Raw genomic sequence first — 12,304 nt, forward strand, 5'->3', positions numbered from 1 at the left:
TGCTTCCAAAAAAAAAAAAAAGAAAAGAAAAAGGAAAAGAAAAACAAGTCTATCATGCAAAACCAAAGTCCGACCGCGATTTTGGGTACTCCATAGCAAAAAATACAACCTTTCCCGCTTTTTAGAACAAAACACATTCTCCGGAAAACAACATGCTTCTTCAGAACAAAAATAGTCGTCGTAATGCAGCCCGATGGGTCGTCAGAGATCACATCGAGAGAGAATGGAAGCAAGCAAGCAAAGCCCGAGTTACCCCCCAAGAATCAAGCAAACCGGTCTATAACGAATCCAAAAACAGTCCCATACATCATGCCCATATTAGATAAATAAGATCAGAAACAAACAAGTACAACCCTTTTCGGGTTATCTAGGTGAGGGTGTAGCCACCATCAACGCGGATATCAGCACCGGTCATGTACTTGGAGGCGTCACTGAGCAGGAAGGTAACGGGACCCATCAGGTCCTCGGGAGTACCCATCTTGCCGGTGGGGATGAGGGAGATCCACTTGTCCCGCAATTCGGGGTTCTCATCCAAAATCTTGCGGGTCCTGCAGCGAAACACAGTTAGTCGCGGTTCGAACTCCCTGAAGACGGAATTTCACATACAGAGCAGTAAGCATGTATCCAGGGCTGATGCAGTTCACACGAATGTCGTGGCCGGCCCATTCGACGGCAAAGGATGCGGCAAGTTGACGCACAGCGGCCTTGGCGGCGTTGTAAGGAGCCTGAGGCTGGGGCACGTTGACGATAGCACCAGACATGCTACCAATCATGACAATGCTGCCCGGAACCTTGCGCTCCATGAGGTGCTTGGCAACCCCGGTCGCAAAAAGGTATGTTCCATCAACGTTAACGCCCCAAAGCTTTTGTAGACGGTCATGAGGATAGGAGATGGCATCGAAGTTTTCGGTGAATCCGGCGGAGGTGACCAGGTTGTCAATCTTGCCGTGCTTGGAGATGATATCGGAAAGAGCCTCGTTGACGGAGTTAGGGTCGGAAACATCAGCGTAGTGGGCGGTGACGTTAGGCATTCTAGATTCAAACAATTAGCGTTTACAATTACCGTCAAATGTGATCAATCAGATAACTCACTGTTCCAAGCCGGGGTTCTCCTTCCTGAACTGCTCAACCAATTTCTGGGCTTGCTCCTCAGCTTCCGCCTCTGCAAAAAAAAAAAAAAAAAAACCAGTTAGTAAAACTAATGAAAGCCAATTGGTGCACAAAGGCTTAGAACGTACTGTTAAGATCGACAATGGCAAGGTCCGATCCCGATGCAACGATCGCCTGAGCCATGACCAACCCGAGACCACGGGCACCTCCGGTAACCAGGGTGACCTTGTTCTCTAGGGAAAATTGAGCCAGGGTACGCTTGAAGTGCATTCCTCCGCGGCCCTGAACGATAGGACTGCGAGGCATGTTCTCATCATCGGGGTATTCGATCTGCAAACTCTCATCGACACGGGCGAAACGCCCCTCCGTGTCCAAGGCACCCTCGGGGGCTTTGTTAGTGGCGGCCAAGATGGGGTCCTTTGCTGCCTTCGACTTCTCATCGTTTGCACGGGGAGCTGTCGATGAGAGACCTCGGAAGAAAGTATTAACCATCGCTGGCCGTGATGCTGCTGTTACCGCGGCAGGGCGTGTGTTAATGCTGAGAGCCTTGACGGCTTGACGAGCGGCTGGTGACTTGAACATTGTGTATGATTAATGAGAGCTAGCTAAGAATATAGCTATGTACTCAGGGAAGAAGAGGAATTAGAGGCGCTCGATCTGGGGAAGAAAGGGTATGAATGTAGGGAGAAATAGATATATAGAAGAAGAGAAGATGGTCCACAAGGTTGATGGGAAGCAGGAGTATATGTAGTCCCTTCCCCCTAAAACAAGGAAATACACAATGGTGGGAGAAAAATCTGATGGGTTGTTCGCCTCTCTTACGGTAAAGGGGAAATCCGAGGAGTATCAATCAAGGATTGGAGAAAATGTGTATAGGTGTCCACAAGCGGCGAAGGATTGGGAAACAACAATTAAATCAAAAAAATCTAAAACATCGATAATCGAAATAGAAAAAATAAAAATAAAAATAAAAAAATAAAAAACCTTGAATGGACAAAGGAGCTGGGGAATGTGAGGAACAGAGCAATTGCGGTGACCGACCGCCCAAGGGACCAGCAAGTTGGACCACCATGACTGCAAGCGTGGCCAAATTGACTGGTTCTCAGGATGGAATGGCTGGGGGGAAAGTATCCACTATCCCCAGGGGACTGGGGAAAATTCCACGTACTTTTTGGATGGCCCTTTTCACATTTCTTTTTTAATTTTTTTATTTTCCCCATCCATTCTTGTTCTCAATTTGATAGTCAGAATCAAGTGATGTCAGGCGGTGATGGAGGCCTGGGGGGCCAGGCCCCAACCGCCATGCAGCGATCTGACCAGGATCGACTTAGTGAGTGGATCGGCGGCGCTCTTCTTTGCCTCCCGCCGACTTCCGCGTGACTCCAACACGCCTCCAGAAGTTTCACCGGCTTCTTGACGATCCCAATCCCGGTATCCCGCTCGTTAAGTAACCTTCCAAGGGTTTTCTGGAGTCAATCTGACACTAATTTATTACCATTTTTTATTATTATTATTTTTATTTCATACTATCTATTGTTTCCACTTTTTTTAGTATTAAGTTTTACTCATTGTTTCTTTTCTTATGCTCAGTTATTTCTTTCTGTTAGTATAACTATCGATAACCAATTTAGATAATAAATAATCATACGAGGACATACGAACGAAGCGCAAAGGCCTCTCCTTCCAACTAATAACGCTCATACCTCAATTGCAAAACCAACTCGACCCAGTGGAGCAAGCTATGTATCCGAGCATGCAATAAAAGAATGCAAGACTGCAATAATCCTGAACTCAGAAATTCAATTCCATTCCATGATCTATATCAAAACCCAAGCTACGTACAACAGTTCATCAACAACACACAAAACAGGTCATCATTGGCTAAGTCAATCTCAGCCCCGTTCTTAAAATACAAAGGATAAAGTCAAAGATGAAATCTCTTATCGTCACACGCCAACGCCATCATTAAACTTGCCGTCCATGTCAATACCCTGCGTATCATGCATGCAACAGTCCAGACTGCACGTACTTTGTCATCAACCTAGAAGATTGCTTATTCAAATCCAAATCTCACCATTTAAATTAATCAGGCACAGATCTTCATAGCCACTTCATCTTTCCCCATGTTTTATATTTGCCACACCGCAGATATCCAGTGGTGCCCTTAGTACTTTGTATGTCCGTGTTAGCCGCCCTGGGCCCGACCTACAAAACACAGCCCTACTTACCTAATTTTCATAGTACGTAAAACTCGGGTCGGGGCAATGTTAGTGTAGTTCCTGAACTGCTGCTACCCTGGCTCCACTTTGCTCATTTTTCTCGAAGGAATCCACAGAGCCAACCACACTTTTTTTCGACCACACACCCTGTGCGCTAAATCTATTGATGTGGTGAGAGTGGGCCGCATTATGGGCTAACGATCCTCCGAATACTCTGATAATAACGAATTACTACAATCAGTATAGCATTCCTGTTCGGTGTAGTGTATGTCTGCTTACTTAGCACCGCCGTGTATATCCTAGAAGCTGTCTCTCAGGTAGTTCATGGATTCAGACCCCCAAATCATAGTCATTGCATAAGTGTTATATACCGAAATTCTTGATATTGATAAAGCCACAAGATGTTGCATGTCACGTAGAACAAAAGCCGACATGTCATCTGGAGAGAATCTAGAAGTTTCACATACCCCTCCAGGTATATATTTGAAGTTCTAGCATGAGTCGGATCTTGCCATTTATAACATATCAAACAAAACCAATCTGCCGCTCCAGTCTTTGCATATCAGGTCTAGTGAGTAGACCTAGATGATCTCTACCTTTTACCAGGTATTAAGTTTTAGAACCTTTAATCTAGTCGAATAGCTTCAGCTACTGCTCTACAGGCAACACCTCGTCTACCTCAGGCACCATTACCATGACCAGCTTTCTGATTCCATATTCAATATAAGGCTTCACGGACTACTTCCCTAGCGAGGCTAGCGTTTCAGAAGTAGCATAGTAGATCTGATAGCGTGGGACAGAATGCAATGCATAGCGGCTAAAGGCCAGTTTATTTAGGGTTTTCGCCCTTCAGAGTCAGGCACGCCAACAATCGGGCTCCCTTTCTTAGCCCAGACGGGTGGACGCAATATTTTATTTCCACGTAGTCGGGATACATGATTTTTAGTGGCAGCTGCATATAGCTAGGGAATGCTATCTTTGGCGAGCTAGTTCGACCACGGGCACCAGGCAATGATGAAACTCACCAAGTGAATGTGGATCGTAAATCAACGCCGATTTCCTGGATTTGGATTGCAGTTGTGGTAATGAACATCTCTTTGGCACAATTGAATTGGGCTTGCATCAATAATGTTGCCGGGCATAAACGTTTATATGAAGATTTAAAATCATACAATGCTAAATTTGTCTAACTCTTTTGCCTTGTTCACTTTGTGGCTCTTTACGATTCCTATTCAATCGTTCTAAGCCTTTATAAACTTACTCCTAAGTGATTCTCGTCGTAAGCATTGATTTGCATATATCTTGTGTAGAGCTGAACAAGCTCGCCCAATCCCTGCCGGCCTAGTAATCTATCAACAAAGTCACAGATGATATACATTGCGTGGCTCTGCTTTCATGTATGTGCGTTTCTAATTGGAGGTCCAAAAGCAGCGCCATATTCTTTATTTTGGGAGACCCTGGTATTTGTGGTTTATGTCTGGCCTGTGCTGCTAAGCCGGAATTCTTTTTACAGCTTTGGGCTTCATACTTCTTGACAAAGCTCATCCACTCCGCTTTAGATAGCCCTTTTCCCTAGAGCTTCTTTCACCACATCCCCTCAGACTAACTTGTTCATTTTTTACATCACGACAATCCATGTGCAAGTGGCAATTGTGCTTTAAAGAAAGCCTTCGGCGTATCAGAATTGCGTTCCCAAATCGATATCATTACATTGCAACTGTATACTACACATTACTGATGGTATGCGCCCTTTAGAACCTTGATACACCAGATATATAATTTAATCTGTCAGGGATTTTAGGATAATTTCCTAGATGAAGCATCCTATAGTGAAATTATAATATGGCGGTGGAAGATAGCCCTTTTATCCCTTTTCCTAAGCCCAAGATGTATATGCAACAGCTCAGTGAACTACTAGGGCAAAGTAAGTATGGTGTTCTTGGAGACCTAAGGCAGCGACTCCCCGGATGGAAAAGCCACGGTCTGCAACCCAAAGACCACGCACAATTGTTGTCCCACGTATGGATCCCTGGCCCGAGTGGTGGGGTTCCGGTTCTGCACTTCTATGGATGGAAGCTGGAGCTAGGTTCCTTGGGTTCAACCCTGTCAAAATGTATTCCATAGATTGTTGCCGTTGTTGTTTTGCCCCACACTGAGATTGCGGGTCTGACAACTTACTTTTCAATAATTTTTATTTATTTATTTTTATTTGTATTCTTATTTTTTGGTTTTGTTCTTGCCCTTTGCCTGGTCTCTTCATTGTTCCATTCTCACGGTGCTGCATACTACGAATCTAAACTTCTCGGCTGTGCGACACAGAATACTAGATCCATTGATTTAGACTACCGAAGTCATGTGCCGTTGTCCACATGACAGCGCCTTAATTCTAATTGTACAGCGCCATTGCGATAACACCGCTCATTGAAAATTCTGCTACCACCGCGGGAGAGAGAAATTGGAGCTGTCTCCATAGGGATGTGTTTTAACATTTCCTTGATATCCACCGGTATCCATCGGGGGAAGAGGGCCGGTCTCCGTACCAGACCCCAGAGTACCGACGGCCTTAACTCTCTTCTCCCCTTGAGCGAAAGGGTACCCTAGTCATACTTTCTTCTTACCTTCTTGTTTATACACGACCGTACATCTGCCGCACTCTCCCTAGTTTTCACCGCTCTCTTCAGCAAATTCAACCAGAGGTGTGCCGCTTTTACATTGGTCCTGCAAGGTACACATGTTAGTCAGTCCGTTCGCAGTAATTGGGGTGGGTGGAGATTTTCGAAGCCTGGCGGAAAGGTCGTGGAAGCTTGATGACCGGTCCGTGCATGAAACCCGGCCTTCCCACACAGAAGTGAAGGAAGTTGCCCGACCATTCCAGCCAAACCCCAGACCCCGGCCACCGAGTCGGCCAAAAATCTTAAAGAGAAAAAAGGAGTGGGGGGAAACGGGAAAGCATGCCCACACCGGGCCGAATCCATGGTCTCGTTACAAATAGTCACACCAATAGCTCCAAACATTGAGAAATAGCCGGGCAATGTTAATGTTCGTGCAGGGGAATGGTCCGCGTGACTTACTCCTTTCTTATGTACCACTTTTGAAATGGTTCCCTTTTGCGGACTGCGGATGACCGTTTCCATTTTCATACTCTCAATAACCACCAATGGCTGGTCTTTTTCCACCACGTCGCCTGCCTGAACTTCCACACGCAACACTTTGCACGGCATTGGGGCTAGAACGCTGTTGGTTACATCTTTCATTCCCAGTGCTTTGTCCATCCACTTGGCCCGTGGTATCGTCAAACGATACTGCGTCCCTTTCTGGAAAGCAATAACGGAGTCGCCATCACGGATTACGGTGGTGTCCAATCGTGTGTGGGGGAAGAAAGAGGTCACGATATGCGACCCGGGGTTGTTGTGGCTGACCACCTGCTCAAACGTGCGCCCGCCAACTTCTACATTAAATGTATTGTCATCCGTTTGTTGAACACGAACATCAAACTTGGTGCCATCCTTGGCTCCAGGCGTCAGATCCGCAAAGGTTATCTGCCGTGATTGATAGCTTGGGCTGAATCCGACAGCAGAGCCTTCGAAATTTGCCTGCTGCCGAGCGACCGGGGCAGAGTCGTGGTGCAGACAAGCCAATGCAGCCTGTGCGAGCACTTCCGGTTCGATAGCCTCACGAGTAAACAGCTCTTCGCGATGCTTTTCAATGTATCCAGTTTCTACCTCCCCGGCGACAAAATCAGGGCTCTTGCAGACCGTCTTCAGGAACTCGATGTTGGTAATTGGTCCCGCAACTTCGTACTCTTCTAGTGCAGACGCAAGCTTGCGGAGTGCCTCCTGTCGCGTATTGCCTCTCACGATCAATTTGGCAATCATTGGATCGTAATGAGCTGAAACTTCATCGCCGGCGACGAAGCCTGCGTCTATTCTGATATCCTCTGAGGGGGTAGGAGTGCGAACGTGCAGCAGTGTGCCGGAATCAGGTATGAATCCCTGATCGGGATTCTCTGCATAGATTCTCGCCTCAATGGCATGTCCACGGCTCGCCATGTAAGCTTCTACTTCCTCTTGGGTCAATGGAAGCTTAGCGCCTTCGGCCACCTTGAGTTGCCAGTAGACCAAGTCTTGGCCAGTGACCATCTCAGTCACCGGATGCTCAACCTGAAGTCTGGTGTTCATCTCCATGAAGAAGAACTCGCCGGTATCATTATCAAAGATAAATTCAACGGTACCGGCACCTTCATAGCCTACGGCCTCAGCAGCCGCCCGTGCCTTTGCCCAGAGATCTTTCCTCGTGGCATCAGGCAAGTGAGGAGCGGGTGACTCCTCGAGAATCTTCTGATGCCGTCTTTGTATACTGCAGTCTCTTTCTCCCAAAGCCACGCTATTCCCATGCTTGTCTGCGAACACTTGGACTTCAATGTGGCGTGGCGTGGTGATGTATTTCTCCACCAACACATGGTCATCTCCGAACGAGTTCATGGCTTCTGACTTCGCAGATTGCAGTTGAGCCTGGAACTCAGACTTGCTATGAGCGATACGCATTCCCTTTCCACCACCTCCTTTGATTGCCTTAATGAGCACAGGATATTTGATCTTATCCGCTTCGGCTTCGAGGAAGCTGGGATCTTGATTCTGACCGTGATAACCAGGAACGCAAGGCACACCTGCCGCCGTCATGATCTTCTTAGACTGGCTTCAAAGACTGTCAGTAAGATGTATGGGACAACTAGGCCGAGTAATTGACTTACCTCTTATCCCCCATGTCCTCGATGGCCTTCCATGGAGGTCCAATAAAGACCAGCCCGGCTTCCGTACATTTTCGCGCAAACTCCGAATTCTCACTCAACTAAAGACAGGTTAGCACATTGATACACATTGTCTCTTTAGAAAAGCATACAAAACCATAGCCTGGGTGTATCCCTTGACAGCCCTCCCGCTTCGCAATCTCAATGATACGGTCTCCGTCGAGGTAAGCTGAAACCGATCCTAGATTGAACGCGAATGGGGAACTCAATGCATGTTGAGCCCGGCTATCGGGATCTGTGTATAACGTAGTTACGCGGATACCATGTTGAGCCGCGGTACGTCCGACTCGTCTAAGGTGAAGGAATGGTTAGTACTAGGACAACAGCGCACGGCACAATTTCCAAGCATACAAAGCAATTTCTCCTCTATTTGCGATGAGAATCGAATCCAATGAATTCTGTGTTTTGGGGGTACTCGAAGACACTGTAGATGCAGCTCTTCTCGCTTTCTGAGCGGCCGTCGGTCTCAGACGGGAAGCAGTGCGGAGAAGGGACGAGAGTGGCATTGTAAAGAGACGCTGCTAATTAAGATCACAAAATTGAATCAACACCACAGAGGATATAGGAGGGTAGCAGCATATTCTGCGTAAAATCACACAGCTTTCAAAAGAACAAACAGGAAGAGCTCTCGGGGAAAAATTAGAAGACAGGCAGCTTAAGTTGCATGGAAGTACTACTGTTCCCCCAGACGGGACCTCTTGAGCCGACGCAAAGCGAAGCTGCGGGGAAACACCTGGCACGTGATGATATCTGAGATCCACTTCTTTTGCAGCGCAGTTAATCCTTTTTTTCATCGCCGGAAAGACGCGATCAGCGAACTCCTCCGACGTCACCGGTCCATTTGTCCTGGTGGCTTGCAACGTATCCATCTGATTCGGTCTTACGGTCGCTCTGGAATTTGTCCGACTTTTTTCTGGACAAGCTGACTCATCTTTTTTTTAGCTCTGATGCGACTCTGCTGGTCTTTGTATCTGCTTTCCCTTTTAGTGATACCCATTAGACTTGGCAATTTCCCACCATTTCTGTTCTCAATCTTGTATACGCCTTAGAACCCTATATTTGACGGTCTTTCGCTTTACTATACCCAAGATGTCTGATGACGAAGACTACTATGATGAATACGACGAAGATATCTTCTGGATAGAGGAACCGGATCCCGAGATCGCTGTCAGTCTCAACCACCACATCAAGGGCACCATACAGTCGCAGACAAAGAAACTAACCAATTGCTCATGTAGGATGACCTGGCCGCAACCGCAGTCTATGACGCTATCTTCTTCGAGGATCCCTCGCTCGAGGTAGAGGAATATTTCAGCGACTGGGACGACCAATCCGACGATTACTACGACGAAGACCCAACCGCCGTACGGCGCCAGCGAGCAATGGGCCTCTGGCCAAACAAATACAATATCAAAGAGCTGAACGACATTATCGCCGCGAAAAAGAACCTTTCAGTTCAAAACGGACCCATACCCAAAACAACCCTCCCCGAGACAGACATCACATCGTTCCAGGGCACGGTATGGAAAACGCCTCACGATGACAATCCACCCCGCAAGCTCTACGAACCTGGCGACGGAGAGAAGGTGGCCCTTCTGAAGAATTGGCGCGAGGTATTCCGGTCGTCTCATCCTGCGATTGGACGGGTGCGCATGCGAAAAGTCGGCTCCGATATGGCACCTCCTCGGGTGCCGGCGGCCACTAAGAGGGCCGATACTAGTTCCGATGATACGTCTACTGCGTCGTCGTTGGAAAGCCTTCGCGAGACCGATGTCGGGTCTGATGGTTTCTCGAAAACTACCACTCCGGCTGAGCCATCGCTCTCTCCGCCGTTGACGGTGCACTCGCATAGGGTGATCAAGTCAGCCTCTGATTTGCCAGTTAATTCTAAGATGCTTGAGCATGAATTTCCTATCGAGGCGCCTGAACCATACGATGACTCAATGGGAATGGAACTGGAGTCATCTGATCTGCAATCGGCAACAATGCAAGAGCAGGAGTCTAGCCCAAAGAAACCTAAATCTGTAACCGCGCCGTCCACTAGGACAAGGAAACGGAAAGCGTCCGATGCACTAGACCAACCGGACGCAGACAAAAATCAAACTACGACTAGATCGAAGAGAATCGCATCGAAGAAAGTAGGTCAAGCCGCAGACCCTCCAGCGGCGTCAGGTCCTACACGGCGGTCCACTAGAAATAAAGCCAAGAAATAGACCGAAATGGCCATGAAGATATGAAATCATTTTTGTGTATTTATTTCAACACTCTGCCCTTGGGCGGCTAAATATAACAAATGCCAGCTATATATGACATGATAGAACGAACGCAACTAAAACAGGAACGTATCTGGTTTTTCAGAGAGAATCTATGCATATTCTTTATTAAATGCCCGTCCAATGACCATCCGCCTGATTTCGCTGGTTCCAGCACCAATCTCATACAGCTTCGCATCGCGAAGCAACCGTCCCGCGGGGATCTCATTGATGTACCCGTTGCCACCCATCAGCTGGATCGCATCAAGTGCACACTCTGTCGCCCGTTCCGCCGCATACAGGATAGCACCCGCACAGTCCTGTGTCCGGATGCTCACCTCAGATAGGGACGCGGAGTTATCAATGTGCCGTGCCGTGGAGTACGTGTAGGCGCGCGATGCCTGAAGCTTTGTATACATATCGGCCAGCTTACCTTGGATCAACTGGTTATGGGCGATGGGTGTTCCGAATTGTTTGCGGACATGAGTATAGGGAAGGACGAGATCAAGGGCGGCTTGCATGATACTGGATATCGTTCATCACGGTAAGTTCTGGTGTTCTCGCTTGTAAATATATAGTGTCTTAGTAGTAGAACTTACCCCAGGGGACCGGCGCTGAGGACTAGACGTTCCAGGTCGAGACCTTCCATGAGAACCTTGACACCGCGGTTTACTTCACCGAGGACGTTCTCCTTGGGGACGAACACATCTTCGAAGATAAGCTCTCCGGTGTTTGAGCCGCGCATTCCAAGCTTGTCGAGTTTCCGTGCGCAGGAGAATCCATCGAATGTCTTTTCGACAACGAATGCCGTGATTCCCTTGGAGCCCTTCTCGGGCTCTGTTTTGGCGTAGACGACAATGAAATCGGCGTCAGGGCCCTGAAATAATAAAGTTTAGCCTCTTTAACATGCCCCTCTGAAAATAGGTTACGCAACTCACATTCGTAATCCACATTTTGGTCCCGTTCAGCACGTAGCCACCGTCAACCTCCTTAGCCGTCGTCTTCATACTGACAACATCCGAGCCTGCAGAATGTTCCGACATAGCCAGAGCACCAACCTTGTCACCAGACAGGAGTCCCGGCAAAAATCGCTCCTTCTGTTCCGGCGACCCGTTCAAAGAGAGCTGGTTGACGCAAAGCTGGGAATGCGCAGCGTACGACAATGCAATACTTCCTATAACACGCCCCAATTAGAATACGAACAAAGTCCATATCTAGTAATGTGGTAACAGGAAGAATGTAATACCTGATGCACGACTAAGCTCTTCCATAACTATACAGTGCGCCTGGTAGCCCATTCCGAGGCCGCCATAATCCTCATTGGCAGTGATACCCAGGAATCTAACAATGGAATTAGAGTCGCCTGTGATAAATAATGATCCAGCAGTATGATTTTATAATTACCCAGCATCACCAAGTTTCTTCCACATCTCTGCCGGGAATTCATTTTGAGCGTCGGTGTTGGCGGCTACTTCCTCGGTAATCTCACGCCCTTGATTGCGCTCATGGTCAGATTGCGGAACACAGAACGTCTCTGGAAGAATACTGACTGGTGAATTCCTGCACACGTTCCCGTAGCTCCAGTAGATCATCCTCGGTGGGCGGCACAAAGCCCTTGGGGTGTTTTGATGCGAACGTCCGTGATGCGGGGATCTGTATGAGGGGTTTCCTGATTGATCCCAGGGACCTGGAGGTACTGCGGAAGAGGAATGGGAGACGGGATGCGGCAGCCATTGTGAAAAAAGGTATCTCTACACGGTAAATCTACACCGAGGAAAAAAAAGAAATAAAAAAAAAAGAGATATGGAGGGGAAGTGGAAGGGAAATTAGACGAACAAGCTGAGAAGAATGAAGTAAGTCAGTCGCAAGAGTCGCAAGTCCATCCACAAATGCGGAGGCCGATGCCAGCCGCGGCT

The 12,304-nt window shown here is 47.8% G+C and overlaps 5 protein-coding genes across 5 annotated transcripts; 1 reads left to right on the forward strand and 4 right to left on the reverse strand.

The window, feature by feature from the left end:
* Window positions 1–2,009, reverse strand: BDV27DRAFT_128178 (putative D-arabinitol dehydrogenase ArbD). The gene is made up of 4 exons (XM_032066920.1): window positions 1,239–2,009; window positions 1,093–1,162; window positions 607–1,032; window positions 1–548 (listed from the first exon to the last, which is right to left on the reverse strand). The coding sequence occupies exons 1-4, from the start codon at window positions 1,690–1,692 to the stop codon at window positions 368–370; spliced, it is 1,131 nt and encodes a 376-aa protein (XP_031927632.1). The 5' UTR covers window positions 1,693–2,009; the 3' UTR covers window positions 1–367.
* A 3,629-nt stretch (window positions 2,010–5,638) lies between these two features.
* On the reverse strand, window positions 5,639–8,251 carry BDV27DRAFT_128179 (carbamoyl-phosphate synthase L chain, ATP binding domain-containing protein). Its single transcript, XM_032066921.1, has 2 exons — window positions 6,401–8,251; window positions 5,639–6,047 (listed from the first exon to the last, which is right to left on the reverse strand). Exons 1-2 carry the CDS (start codon window positions 8,006–8,008, stop codon window positions 5,988–5,990), a joined length of 1,668 nt encoding a protein of 555 aa, XP_031927633.1. The 5' UTR covers window positions 8,009–8,251; the 3' UTR covers window positions 5,639–5,987.
* Window positions 8,093–8,760, reverse strand: BDV27DRAFT_112345 (Pre-ATP-grasp domain-containing protein). Its single transcript, XM_032064565.1, has 2 exons — window positions 8,488–8,760; window positions 8,093–8,427 (listed from the first exon to the last, which is right to left on the reverse strand). Exons 1-2 carry the CDS (start codon window positions 8,640–8,642, stop codon window positions 8,178–8,180), a joined length of 405 nt encoding a protein of 134 aa, XP_031927634.1. The 5' UTR covers window positions 8,643–8,760; the 3' UTR covers window positions 8,093–8,177.
* Window positions 8,761–9,115: 355 nt separating this feature from the next.
* BDV27DRAFT_112350 (uncharacterized protein) lies at window positions 9,116–10,382 on the forward strand. The gene is made up of 2 exons (XM_032064566.1): window positions 9,116–9,303; window positions 9,375–10,382. The coding sequence occupies exons 1-2, from the start codon at window positions 9,226–9,228 to the stop codon at window positions 10,347–10,349; spliced, it is 1,053 nt and encodes a 350-aa protein (XP_031927635.1). The 5' UTR covers window positions 9,116–9,225; the 3' UTR covers window positions 10,350–10,382.
* A 1-nt stretch (window position 10,383) lies between these two features.
* On the reverse strand, window positions 10,384–12,214 carry BDV27DRAFT_112332 (isovaleryl-CoA dehydrogenase). The gene is made up of 6 exons (XM_032064564.1): window positions 11,939–12,214; window positions 11,793–11,880; window positions 11,635–11,729; window positions 11,327–11,562; window positions 10,988–11,265; window positions 10,384–10,913 (listed from the first exon to the last, which is right to left on the reverse strand). The coding sequence occupies exons 1-6, from the start codon at window positions 12,120–12,122 to the stop codon at window positions 10,502–10,504; spliced, it is 1,293 nt and encodes a 430-aa protein (XP_031927636.1). The 5' UTR covers window positions 12,123–12,214; the 3' UTR covers window positions 10,384–10,501.
* Between the last annotated feature and the right edge of the window lie 90 nt (window positions 12,215–12,304).

The sequence above is a fragment of the Aspergillus caelatus genome (assembly GCF_009193585.1).
Source record: "Aspergillus caelatus strain CBS 763.97 unplaced genomic scaffold BDV27scaffold_86, whole genome shotgun sequence".
Taxonomy (NCBI): Eukaryota; Fungi; Ascomycota; class Eurotiomycetes; order Eurotiales; family Aspergillaceae; genus Aspergillus; species Aspergillus caelatus.